We start from the raw sequence: 14,386 nt of genomic DNA, 5'->3' as shown, positions 1-14,386 counted from the left end.
GGAGGGTTGGAAGTGTAATTTTATTAATGATGTGTATATACTTGAAAATGTATGTATTTTGTAGGTGTAATATACTTTTTGGCCACAAGCTGGCGCTAGTGAACACTCATAGGACGTGTTCACTTTTTTTTGTTTTTTTTTTACACTTTATTAAACTGTTACATTTCCTGTTTATGTGAATGGACGTAGCCGCTGTTCGCGGTCACGTCCATTCACTCCAGGCACTGCGATTGGGTAGAGGACTGTTCGGTCCTCTTCCCCAATCACCCAGCACGGGATCCCGACGGTAATGGCGGCGGTAGCGGCGGACACACGGCGGTAGCAGCGGCGGGAATGCGCGACGTATTAAAACGTCATGTTGCTGTTAATAGCGGTAAGCATGAAGTTTTAATACGTTAGGATGGCGGTAAATGGTTAAGTCATTTGAAAAAAAAAAATGGTTGCATTTTTATATTTAATAAACATTACGTATATTTTAAAACACCAACGCTCATGTACATAAATGATACACATTTTGTTAACTCCGCATGTTTAGTGGTCCCAAAGTGGTTACAGATGGTATAACACAGTGTTCCCCAACCCTGTCCTCAAGGCCCACCAACACTGCATGTTTTGTGGAAATCCACCAAGGTAGTTATTCAGCTCTGCTGAGACACTAATTACCTCACCTGTGCAGGTTTGTGGATTTCTGCAAAACATGTACTATTATTGGTGGTGGGCCCTGAGGACAGGGTTGGGGAACTAGGGTATAGCGGACTCAGCGGATACACACACTATCTATCTATCTATCTATCTATCTATCTATTTATCTACCTACCTACCTATATATACAGGATCTTCTAAAAAAATTAGCATACTGTGATAAAGTTCATTATTTTCTGTAATGTACCGATAAACATTAGACTTTCATATATTTTAGATTCATTACACACCACTGAAGTAGTTCAAGCCTTTTATTGTTTTTCTTATTGATGATTTTGGCATACAGCTCATGAAAACACAACATTCCTATCTCAAAAAAATTAGCATATTTCATCCGACCAGTAAAAGAAAAGTGTTTTTAAAACAAAAAAAATCAGCCTTCAAATAATGATGTTTAGTTATGCACTCAATACTTGGTCCGGAATCCTTTTGCAGAAATGTCTGCTTCATTGCGACGTGGCATGGAGGCAATCAGCCCGTGGCTCTGCTCAGGTGTTATGGAGGCCCAGGATGCTTCGACAGCAGCCTTAAGCTCATCCAGAGTGTTGGGTCTTGCGTCTCTCAACTTTCTCTTCACAATATCCCACAGATTCTCTAGCAGTGTTCCCCAACCCTGTCCTCAAGGCCCACCAACAGTGCATGTTTTGTGGAAAGCCACAAATGTAGTTAATCAGCTCTGCTGAGACACTAATTACCTCACCTGTGCATGTATGTGGTTTTCTGCAAAACATGTACTGTTGGTGGGCCTTGAGGACAGGGTTGGGGAACTCTACTCTATGGGGTTCAGGTCAGGAGAGTTGGCAGGCCAATTGAGCACAGTAATACCATGGTCAGTAAACCATTTACCAGTGGTTTTGGCACTGTGAGCAGGTGCCAGGTTGTGCTGAAAAATGAAATCTTCATCTCCATAAAGCTTTTCAGCAGATGGAAGCATGAAGTGCTCCAAAATCTCCTGATAGCTAGCTGCATGGACCCTGCCCTTGATAAAACACAGTGGACCAACACCAGCAGCTGACATGGCACCCCAGGCCATCACTGACTGTGGGTACTTGACACTGGACTTCAGGCATTTTGGCATTTCCCTCTCCCCAGTCTTCCTCCAGACTCTGGCACCTTGATTTCCGAATTTGCTTTCATCCAAAAAAAAAGTACTTTGGACCACTGATTAACAGTCCAGTGCTGCTTCTCTGTAGCCCAGGTCAGGCGCTTCTGCCACTGTTTCTGGTTCATGCTTCCATCTGCTGAAAAGCTTTATGGAGATGAAGATTTCATTTTTCAGCACGACCTGGCACCTGCTCACAGTGCCAGAACCACTGGTAAATGGTTTACTGACCATGGTATTACTGTGCTCAATTGGCCTGCCAACTCTCCTGACCTGAACCCCATAGAGAATCTGTGGGATATTGTGAAGAGAAAGTTGAGAGACGCAAGACCCAACACTCTGGATGAGCTTAAGGCCGCTATCGAAGCATCCTGGGCCTCCATAACACCTGAGCAGTGCCACAGGCTGATTGCCTCCATGCCACGCCGCATTGAAGCAGTCATTTCTGCAAAAGGACCCCGACCAAGTATTGAGTGCATAACTGAACATAATTATTTGAAGGCTGACTTTTTTTTGTTTTAAAAACACTTTTCTTTTATTGGTCGGATGAAATATGCTTATTTTTTGAGATAGGAAATTTGGGTTTTCATGAGCTGTATGTCAAAATCATCAATATTAAAACAATAAAAGGCTTGAACTACTTCAGTTGTGTGTAATGAATCTATATAAAAAGTCTAATGATTATCAGTACATTACAGAAAATAATGAACTTTGGCACAATATGCACATTTATTGAGAAGATCCTGTACACACACACACTGTGTAAGGTTTATGTGTTTTGATTTCTGCTGCATCTATACATTGATTTTCCTCTCCAAACCTCCTGGTGCTGTTTTAGCAAAAGAAAAGAAAATTGATGTATTTCAGGAATGTACAAAGTATCATCTGTAAAATGAAATTATAGCTGCAAGTGCCGAGATCTTAATTTCATCTATTTTCCTCCAGCCGAGTGTGCATGAAAATTGAAATATTATGAAGATCCGCTGCTTTCTGCTGTGTGATGGGGGTGAGAAGCGGAACGCCTTACTGACAAATACAGAGGTCAGGAGGTGCCACTTCTGCGCACAGTCTGGACAGCAGAACCCGGGGAGAAAGTTCTCAACGGGAATCGCGAAGCAATGCAAGAAATTAACTTCCCTGGAAACGGGCTGTGGATGCATTGCTCTATCTCCTCTGCGCAAATTGCAGCACCACTCGAAATGTTTTTCTTGATAGTTTCTCCATCTGTAGAGACTTATAAATGCATTGGAAATTATTTTTTTTCTGCCTCGGCTCTGCACTGTGCTGTATAAAATGCTGAAGCGTCCCACTATTATTTGCTGATTGCAAAATACAGTAGCAATCCACAGAAAGTATACCGCCATCCTTGTTGAACAGGTTCAATGTTTTCAGCCGGCACCAAAATAATACTTCTTGAATAGAAATTCATGTTATTGAGCAATAGAAAATTGCAAAGTTTCAATATCACAACAGGCCCCTTTCTCAGGGAAAACACCAAATTAGGCTCATTACTTTTTACTATGTTGGGCAGAAGTAGGGTTGGTTGAAAACACCAATTTCCGATTCAGATGGAATTCCACTTTCAGAGATGTGTTTTACCCAGGGATGGTCGTAGTCAGTCAACTTCGCTACGCTGGAACTACGGCTTCGAAATCAAATATTCGTTTCGTATGCATTTCATAGACTACGCGTTAAAATACGCAATTACGCATAGTGCAAAGCGTAGAGTATACGGATGCTTATGCCCATATGCAGAAAATGTTACGCATTAATTCCTCTTTAAATCGCACGCGGAAAATTAGACGCGAGTAACAGATTCGTAGTTCACTACGCAACACACTTGTTAAATACGCATGGTGGGCGTAAGCTACACATAGCGGTACTTCGCTATGTGTAAATTCGTAAGCGTAGTTTTCATACTTCACCTACGTACTACGATGCGTAGATGTGAACTACGTTGCGTAAATTCACACTGGTGTAGTTTCTGCTCATCCCTGGTTTTACCGATTACCAATTTCCGTAGAATGTTTTTTTTGTCAATGATAACAATAGTTATTTTAGTTAATGGTTAAAATGAAGGAATCCAGTTTTTGAACCGTGGTAAAGAGCTGTACTCTGTGATTGGTAACTGATTTCTCCAGTACAATACTGATCTTCTGATTTGTCAAATGCTGAGTCTTGTGATTGGTCTAAAATTTCCGAGACTCTGTACTGTGGTATTTCGATAATGTAGAATTCCTATTTACGCATATCAATTTCCACATAACGATTGTGAAAAGATAACATTTTCTGTTGCTCAATAAAATTTGGAAAAAGTATTATTTTGGTGTGGTGGCTGACACATCGACTTTATATATACAGTCCAGTAACATAGCAAAGGAACTATGGGCCCCAGTGCAAGTTTTACATTGGCCCCCCAAGCAATCTAGCCCAAGGGCCCTGGTGCACTCACAACCTCTGCACCCCCTATTGCTAAGCCACTGATCCCACCACTCTCCAGCTTCTGCCCATGATTTATAAAAAAAAAAAAAATCCAATACAATTATGCAAATACTTAAAAACTGCGCTGATAATACAATGCACAGGGTTTCACTGGTGGTGCGCTGCTCTACATACAGATAAAATCTCAATTTTCAACCAATAGCTGCGCACTTAGATACTGTTAAGCTAGTGTCTCTCTCATGCAGGTCAGTCCCACAAGACAAATAGTGTAGAGTCCTTCCTAAATGACATCCAGGTTGCAGTGACCAATTCTTGTGGAAAATCACCTCCACCACACCCCAAGCAGTGGGAACTCACCACATACAAATGACCCTCTATTAGATGGGTCTCCAGCACCTATGGGGTCATCTGGCCGCCCCCTGCCACTCAAGGATTCTCCTCCACTGTTGTCACTCTGCTGCAGTATACACCTCAAGAAAACATAACCAGAGCTCCCATAGCGTATTAGGTTGGGGTAGAGCCCATAAAAACTCTGTGCCTTAAAGAGAATCTGTACTCTAATATTCTTACAATAAAAAGCATACCATTCTATTCATTATTTTCTCCTGTGCCCCTCTGTGCTGTTTCTGCCACTCTCTGCTGCAATCCTGGCTTGTAATTAACAGTTTTAGGCAGTGTTTACAAACAAACTAACCAGCTTCTAATAGGCTCAGCTAAGCATAGTGTATGAGTCATTCAGAGTATGCAGGGGGCCTGCAGAGGGTGTGTATCGCTTCTACCAATCACAAGCAGCCCTGCACATTCCACACAATCAAGCTTTAGCCCGACAAACAGGACAGAGGAAAGATACATTGATTTATTACAGAGACAGTGCAGTTAGGAAAGACTGCAGTAAGCCAGAGCAGATTAGAACAGGCATAGGAACTTATAGGATAGAAGAACTAAGGCTGAAAAATTTGTTACAGAGTCTCTTTAAACAATGGACACGTTTGTAAGTTTGCATTTCTTTTAAAACTAAAGTGGTTTTACAATTTTACGCTATGGGAGCCATCTAATAGAGGGTCATTTGTATGCGGTGAGTTCCCACTGCTTGGGGTGTGGTGGAGGTGATTTTCCGCAAGAATTGGTCACTGCAACCTGGATGTCATTTAGGAAGGACTCTACACTATTTGTCTTGTGGGACTGACCTGCATGAGAGAGAGAGACACTAGCTCAACAGTATCTAAGTGCGCAGCTATTGGTTGAAAATTGCAATAAAATTATGACTGGCACTCTTCATGAGACGTGTCTTACAGATAACCAATTTTCGCAAAATGTTTTCTGTTTTTTTTAGACAATGACAACAATAGTTCATTGTAAAAAGAAAAAAAGAAGAAAAAATATTATGAAATCCAGTGTGTAAACATCTGTACTCTGATTGGTAACGGTTTTCTCCAATACAATACTGATACTCAGATTGGTCAAATGCTGAGTCTTGTGATTGATCTAAAATTTCCGAGACTCTGTAATGCGGTATTTCGATAATGTAGAATTTTTATTTACGCATATCAATTTCCACATAACGATTCCGGGGAATTTTGACGCTCATCCCTAGGCAGTAGCGCATAGTGAGCTAGATAAGCTGCCTGGGTTTGTTGCCTATTTAGTTTTTTTTTTCCTTTTAAAAAAGGGCCTTTTGTGTTTGTGAAAAGTTGACATTTTCTGTTGCGCAATAAAGTTAATTTTTATAAAGGAAGAAGTATTATTTTGGTGTGGTGGCGGACACATCAACTTTATATATCCCACCAAGTGGCACAGCTAAGGAGCTATGGGCCCCAGGGCCGGACCGTGCCGAGGCAGAGGCGAGAGAGGCTCCAGCCTGAGGGCGCAGTGTAGAAGGGGTCGCACAACTCACTCAGCTATCATTCCCCTATTGTGTCTGAAGCAAAGAGAAATACGAAAAGGGGATACATTGCAGTGACTGCAAGCCATATAAGTAGAGATTAAGGTGTTGGGGGCCCTGGGGCACCTCTTAGTCTAATAGCAATCAGTGTGTGACGGTTGGGGTGGGAGGGATGGAGGGGCGCATTTTGGTGTCTCAGCCTTGGGTGCTGAATGACCTTGCCCTGGCTCTGGGCCCCAGTGCACGTTTTACATTGGGCCCCCCCAAGTACTATGCCCCAAAGGCCCCAGTGCACTCATAACTTCTGCACCCCCTTTTTCTACGCCACTGATCCCACCACTCTCCAGCTTATGCCCATGATCTGAAAAAAAAAGCCAATACAATTACAACTGGCACTCTCCATACTGTTATATACAGTTTATATTAGAGTCTTCTATGAATTCGATGTTTTGAGATCTCACAAACCTCTTTATCAAGGCAATATTTTATTTAAGCCAAATTAGTGTACAAAATTCTCATTCAGACAATGGGCATATTCAAGTCAGTGAGATTCTCATGGTGGACACTCGCTAGCCAGCAATGTATATGCTCTGGACAGCAACTGCAATTCACCCTTTATTTTCTTCTTCCATTTTTGACCTAAGCTTCGATTGAACACAGTAGCAGCTTCAATAGTGTGTTCTCTTTCGAGATAAGTGCACTGCTTTTGACCTTAGTCGGCAGAACTTGTGCTGTAAATTCTTGGAATGCTTTGATCTCTCTCTACTAGCAGAAAGTATAAAAAACCCTTAAAGCAGAAGTCCTCTGTGAGGGCTTTTTCACACCGAGGGCATTTTCGTTTTTTTAAGCGCCAGCGATTTTCAAAATCACCCTGAAAGCGCTTGTGCAAGGATTCCCTATGAGAGAGTTCACAGCTGGGCGGTTCGTTTCTGATCCTCTCAGCAAAGCGCTGCCTGTACCATTTTCTAAGCGTTTTTGCTCAATGGAAGGTATAGGGAAATTGCAAAGCGCTTGAAAAAGCTCTTTGTATAGTGATTCCCCCAGTGCTTTCATTAATAAATACATCGTATTTATTCATTTCCGGGTGAAACAGTTCACTTCCTGCCTGATGTCAGGAAGTGAAAAAACGAACCGCTCTGCAAACGCGCTTAGAAAAGCGCTTTTCTAAGCCTAAAGCACGGGGAAAAGCGGGAAAAAAAAACCTCTCAATAAATCGCTCAACGCTTGTGATAGCACTGGCGATTTATGATGTGAACAAGCCCTTAGTGTCTCACACTGCCCCCTAGTGGCAAGTGGCCATAAATACACTACAGCAGTACTAATTAGAAGCAAGGAAATGTAAAAAATAAGAAAAAAAAAGTTAAAATAAATTGGCCTGCAGCACTTGCCAGCCTCTAAATTGGCTGCTACAGGGTTAAATTAGGGGCACAGTGATTGCCATTAGCATTGTGTGGTTGTATCTGAATTATCACTAGGCCCAAGTGCTGAAACATTCCTCTTATAAACCTGTTTTATACCTCGTTCCTTCAAGCTGTTATGTTACCATTCTTATATTATTCACTGTTCTTCTCCTTCACAACTTCTTACATTAATGCGAATAAACACAACAATAAAGGGAAGCAGCCTCCATTGTCAGCAGACTACAAAAAAAAATGCACATGCTGCTCCACACAGCAGCCGCACAGCATGATGGGAAATTCCTGAGACAATCAGGAGTAATTATATTGCAGGGATGGCAGTCAAATTATGACAGAAGAAATGTTCCCACTGTAGAATCCTGAATGTGTCTAACTTGCTACCTGTAACCTCTTCTGTTTACATGACAATGCAAACAGAAATTATTTCATTCCATTTCTTCAAAGACCTGCAGAGGCTGTCAAGGCCTGGACATCACTGCTGTGCAACACACAGAGATGGCATTGTACACCCACAGCACCTGGGAAATCAATGTTTTCTCTTGCAGAAGAAAGTCAGACAAGCATTACTTCTGATTAGGTGATAAGGCTTCACACATCCAAGTAAGTTTCTTTACCAAAGATGTTGGCATTTATGAAAATCATTGTGAAAGATAACTTCTGAGGCTCCTGTAGCCTCCTCCAATTCCTCATTTGCCTTGAAGCACAAGTGGGCAAAAGAGGGCTAGAATAAGAGTTGGGGGAAGGTGTACTGTGGGTAACAGCATTGTAATGATACAGGATGGATCTTTAAAGATGCCTGAGCATGATTGATCTGCAGCCGCTGTACACAAATAACAAACACATAGCAGAAATAGGTGTTATCGGCTGTTTCGGCCGATGGTTATTACATGTGTGCACATACCTTAAAGTGTACCTAAAATGGGGCATAGAAAAAATATATACATATAACTGAGGGCCATCTCCAGCCACATTCAGGCTGATTACTCCCTCGCCCTCATCCCGCGCCGCTGGATCCTCCCCTTCACTTGGGGCCAGTTGGAGCATGTGCAGTTCAGCTGTGTGCTCCCCCTACCCCCAAGTAATAATAGAGATCACATAACTTTATAAATACCAGGTGGTTGATGCACAAAGGTTACTAATTTTTCCCCGTAACTGTAAGGAGTGCTAATGAATGAGATAAACAAATAAGGAGAGATAATTCATGTGATAAATTGATAAGGAGAGCTAAACCATGAGTTATGTCAAATAAGGAGAGCTAAACCATGAGTTATGCCAAGCTAGTAGACCAAATGCTGTTAATATAATGGGCTCTAGCTCTCCCTCACAACAACCCCCCTCCACTGCCGCCCCTGTGACCGCCGTCATTGCTGCATGTCAGCGTGCATGTGCGCGCGCACAAGTCTGCCTGCGCACACGCCCGGCCCTCTAGCCCCGTCGTCCTCCTGTCCTAACGGTTGTCCGTGCTACACATGCGCAGTAGAACAAAAAGCATGGACACAGGGACAGGAGGGGACGCAGGGATTTTATAGTAAAATAAGGAGACCTAAACCATGAGTTTAGTTAGAGAAGGAGAGGAAAACCATGAGTTAAGTCATTTAAGGAGAGATAAATTGTGAGTTAATTAATAAGGTGAGAATTTAACAGAAAAGCTTTGTGAATCAGGCCCTATATCTGGTATTTAACCTCCTTAGCGGTATGGACGACTTAATATGTCCATTACCGCCGGAGGTCGCCGCTCAGGCCCCGCTGGGCCGATTTGAATAATTTTTTTTTTAAACACGCAGCAAGCGGCCCTGCATCGCGGCGGGCGCCGATCCGCCGCCGCCCGCCGCGATGCAGGGCCCCCCCAGGCGAGACCCCGTGCGCTGACTGGCCAATCAGTGCCAGGCAGCGCTGAGGGGTGGATCGGGTCTCCCTGTGACGTCACGACGTCGCCGACGTCAATGACGTCACGACGTGTGTCGCCATGGCGACGGGGGAAGCCCTAAAGGAAATCCCGTTTCAGAACGGGATTTCCTTATGGCTTACAGCGCCAGCGGTGATCGGAGGGGTGGGAGGGATGCGGACGGGAGGGGGGGCATCATGTAGCTAGCGCTAGGCTAGCTACATGATTGAAAAAAAAAATCATAAAAATAGCGCTGCGCTGCCCCCTGGCGATCTTTAATAGAACGCCAGGGAGGTTAAGACAAAATACAAACTGGCATTTCACATCTCACAATCTGAGTTGAGAGAACAGCGTTTCTCCTCTAAGCAATACAACAGTTCTGTTCACATGTATATTTAAAATGATGATCTTGTGTTACTAAACTTGCTTTGCAGAACCAATCAGAGAGCCCAGAACCCATCAGCTGACCTCAAGCAATATTATTAACATAGAAATACTTGATTAAAAAAAACTTTTTGACTACAAGGAAAGAGGAACAGCTATTGCCTGGTTTATTGTGGCATTAAACAGTAGACCCACCTGGATCTGAGGTGGATTCATTTTGGTGAAGAGCCACTATTGTAGGAGAGTCTGGTGTGTCAATACACTGTGTGGATCATTATTGTATCACTGATTACCCAGGATGTTTTTGATTGTATTGCATAATCTTGCAGTAATCCACTATGTGGAGTATGTTTCGATTTTTACAGATTTAGATCTCTAGAAGAGGAGCGCTGTCACCTATCTATATATATTTGCTTTGGAAATTGGTAAAGCAGACTTACATTGTTCATGTACTCGCTGAGCAGGTCTTGAAGGGCTTGACGTACAGCGTTGCACTCTGCCACGATTCTCTCCCTCCTGTCGTCGCGCGTGCACGAGGAATCTGCCATCAGGGCCGCCCCACTGATGATACTCTCCAGCCGCTCTTCAAGAGACGGCCTGAAGCGGGCCTCACTGAAGGTCATTGGGTCTAGGATGATCTTGTTCTGTAGGAGCAATGGAAGAAATGTGTCTTATAGGACATCTCCACTTTCATTGTAACATTTTTATTATCTCTACCATACATGCCATTTTGGCCCTTATTCAATTCAACTCTTTTTCCTGAGTTTTTTCCTAGGTGATATTTTCACACCTCATCAATGAAATGCCTTTTAACCCACCAGCAAGCAAGAAAATACCCAGAATCATTTTGACAGGTCTTTTTCACCTACTTTTCATACATTTTCAATTGCAAAGTACTACAAAGAAATTGAAAATTTACTGTATTTTTCACACTATAAGACTCACTCCCCCCCTCCCCAAAAAGTGGGGGGAGGGGGGGGGGGAAGAAAAATCACTGCGTCCCAACGTCCAAATTCAGGGAGTTCCTGATTTGTGAATGCCTGCCAATACAAACCACCAACCTCCCCCCAATGTCAGGGACGCCCTTGTACTGTGCCCATGCCGAGGAGGACACCGGGGACAAACAAAGGACACGGGGACACAAAGGGGCAAAGAGGAAGACACAAGGGGACACAAAGGGGCATAGAGGAGGACACAGGCAGACACATGAGGACACATGGGGGACAGAGGACAACACATGGAGACACAAGAGGTACAAGGGTGCATGAGGTACAAAGGGGGAATAATCCACAAGATGCCCCTTCACTATGGATGCACTAGGTTTAGTATTTATCTTTTTCCCCTGGTTTTGGTCCTCTAAACCTAGGTGTGTCTTATGGTCAGGAGCATTGTTATGATCATGTCTACAGCGTTTACTGCTGGCTGCAGTGGTATTGTAACCCAAGCAGTTCTGATGTCATTACATGCATTTTCTTGCATAGTTTGGTTTGCACTTAAACTAGTTGCTGATTCCATCTGCAGTCGCTCTGAAGTTAATGACAGTTTAATATGCTTTTGTGTAAACAAACATTGTCTGCTGCAATGGAGGGGCAATCCCTTTCCTGCAGGCTGCATATCATTGTCTGCCTTTTCCTGCTGTCAGCCTGTGATTAATTACCATTCACTTGTGTGGGAATCTGCAGGTCTGCTCCCATTGAATGACCTCAGTATAAAAAACTGCTTCCTGCAATGCTTGATGGGCTACCATAGTCTCAGATTCTGTCTGTTACTCTGCTCGTGCCCCACCTCGTTCCTAGTCCGTGTAGACTGCGCTGACTCCTGCGAAGGGGTCAGCGAGTCCTCCTAGTTCTGCTCTTGTTCTAGAAGTTGTTACTCTGCTTGTCTTGTGTCATATATTGGTTCATCGCCAATATATACGCATACTTGCGCATTTTGTTATTTTCCTTGTATTCGTGTTACGTTGATACATCAGTGTCGCTGATATATACGTACACAAACTGTTTATTTCCTGTGTTCAGTTAGGCAGCCTTCCAGCACGTTTTGGTAGTTTGCGCGTATCGTGAGCACCCGTGCTGAGCTAGTATCCTGCTCCTGGTCCTGTTTGTGGATTGCGTTCATCTCTGCGAGGAGATAACGAATCCTTCTGAATCCTGTCCTGTTACTGCTTGTGGATTGCGTTCATCTCTGCGAAGAGATAGCGAATCCTTCTGAGTCCTGTTCCCTGTATTGCTCCAGTGCTAGTCAGTGTTCCTGCTTATGTCATATATCGGTTCATTGCCGATATATACATATGTTAGTCAGACGTTACAAACAGTTTCATTGATAGCTGTAATTGTAATACGCTAGGAAAACATACTTATTGTATATTTGTCTGTGTTACGTTCATCTATCTTGATCCTGCTATTTCCTGACTATCTTGTCCTGTCTTTGTGAGGCACGCCATCGCTGCAAACGCATTGGCTGCCTCATTCCAGTCTGTCTTATTGTGGACGCTTGCTGTCACTAAGTAGTGGCTAGTTACGCAAGCGTTCATTCTGTCTACCTGTCCTGATCTCCTCAGTCCTGGTTTATGCGCTCAGCGCTACTTTGCGCTGAGACGTTATTACGAAAGTGTTGTTTGTGGCTGTTCGGATCTGCACCGGCTCTGTGCACCACAATCTCCTATTGGAGTCAGTCCTCTCCTCCACTAAACTGGGGATATCCTGATCCCTTGTGCTGGTGTGTGTACCTCCTTCACGTCAGTTTATGTGTTGCATGCTGACTGTGGAGATTACACCTCCAAGCCTAACAAGCATCTTATAGTCCAAAAAATACAGTATCTCCTAGGAGGAAACTTGGAATAAAAAGTAAAATGGATAAGGACTTTTGTATTTTAAAGTGAATCTGTGTTCCCTTAGCCACTTGCCAATTATAATGGCCATGCCCAGTGATCTTTTTAGGGCTGCTGAGTAAAAATTAAAAATGATGGGAAATGAAGTTCAGATTAACTGCTTACGTTGTGACAAGATTAGAAAGGGCCTACAGCTGCTATGAAATGGCATAGTGTAGGACTGAGCTTCCCATCTAGGCACCTTTTTTACAAATGCAAAATAATTAAGAGATGTATGACTACAAAAGGCATAAATTGTGTATTTCCACAACATACTGAAAACAGATTAATGGTACGGTGTGTGTGGTGTGTGTGTGGTGTGTGGGTGTGTGGGGGTGTGTGTGGGTGTATTTTATAGTCCCCCCTAGTAGTTTCAATGGCAACGGGTTTTTATAAAGAAAAAACAAAGATTAAAAAACAAATGCAAAACCCTCCAGCAATGTTTAAAGAATGGAAAACCAAAATGCAACTGCTCAAATGTAATTTAATTTTTTAACTGAACCAAATTTTTTAACTTAACCAAAACAGAGATATTCAATTCAAAACAAAAAAAGTTCATACACAATGCTAGCTCAATTGTCATGTTTAGCACACACAAAGAAAAACAAATGCACTAAATATGAAATGTTATATATTAATATAGTTACATTCAACATACACTGACAACCTCAATTGCTAAACAAATTTGCTGTAGCTTTGATATCAGAGAACAAGCACTGTAAACAGAGTTAGTACAGGAATGGTTTTAAAGTGGAAAATGACTGGGTCTCGGCCTGGATTTAGGGCTGGTGCACACCAAAACCCGCTAGCAGATCCGCAAAACGCTAGCAGATTTTTAAACGCTTTTTTTTATTTTTATGAGGCGTTTTGCTAGCGTTTTGCGGATTGCTGCTGCGGTTTTCAGTATAGTAGATTTCATATATTGTTACAGTAAAGCTGTTACTGAACAGCTTCTGTAACAAAAACGCCTGCAAAACCGCTCTGAACAGGCGTTTTTCAGAGCGGTTTGCGTTTTTCCTATACTTAACATTGGGGCAGAAACGCATCCGAAATCCAAAAAATGCCTCACCCAGGCATTTTTCGTTTCTGCAAAACGCCTGCCGCTCTGGTGTGCTCCACCTCATTGAGATACATTGACCAAGCAGATCCGCAGCCGCAAGCGGATCTGAAAACGGGGAAAAAGCCGCTCGGTGTGCACCAGCCCTTAAAGGCTATAAAAGCTCAGTTCTTTATTATATCACAGCATAGGTACACACAATGTTCCGGTACGCAGGCCTTTCACAAGTTGACAAAGGCCTGCATGCCAAAACATTGTGTGTACCTACGCTGTGATATAATAAAGAACTGAGCTTTTATAGCCTTCAACTGTTTAAGAAGTACAGGCTCTACCCCCCTCCCCCCCAACCCCCTAGTGACCAGGCTATTTTTTACAAATTAGGCCGCTGCAGCTTTAAGGGCTCACTGCTGGGTCGTGCAAATAAGCACAAAAGTGATTAACCCCCCCCACACACACACACACTTCCTTTCTGTTGGTGGGCTCTGATTGCTGCCGGCATGTTTGTTTGCTTTTAAAAAAAATTAATACATTTTTGTTTTAAATAAATTTTCCTCCGTCATTCAAGCAGGGATGCGCATACATTGGCACACGCATTCCCCTGCAAACTCCGCCTGCCGCTGCGTTCACGGCAAATGGTGTGAAACG

At 43.0% G+C, this 14,386-nt stretch overlaps 1 protein-coding gene across 10 annotated transcripts in view; it reads right to left on the bottom strand.

Moving 5' to 3' along the window:
* The window catches only part of CTNNA2 (catenin alpha 2), a 3,078,224-nt gene that overhangs the window by 2,335,897 nt on the left and 727,941 nt on the right, over nucleotides 1-14,386 (bottom strand). For all 10 annotated transcript variants that reach the window (XM_068274961.1, XM_068274945.1, XM_068274955.1 and 7 more), the window contains one exon: nucleotides 10,256-10,459. In XM_068274961.1, coding sequence (XP_068131062.1) covers nucleotides 10,256-10,459 — 204 coding nt within the window. The remainder of the gene's footprint in view (nucleotides 1-10,255; nucleotides 10,460-14,386) is intronic.

The sequence above is a fragment of the Hyperolius riggenbachi genome, chromosome 1, assembly GCF_040937935.1.
Source record: "Hyperolius riggenbachi isolate aHypRig1 chromosome 1, aHypRig1.pri, whole genome shotgun sequence".
NCBI lineage: Eukaryota > Metazoa > Chordata > Amphibia > Anura > Hyperoliidae > Hyperolius > Hyperolius riggenbachi.
This window is presented reverse-complemented; position numbering and strand designations above follow the sequence as displayed.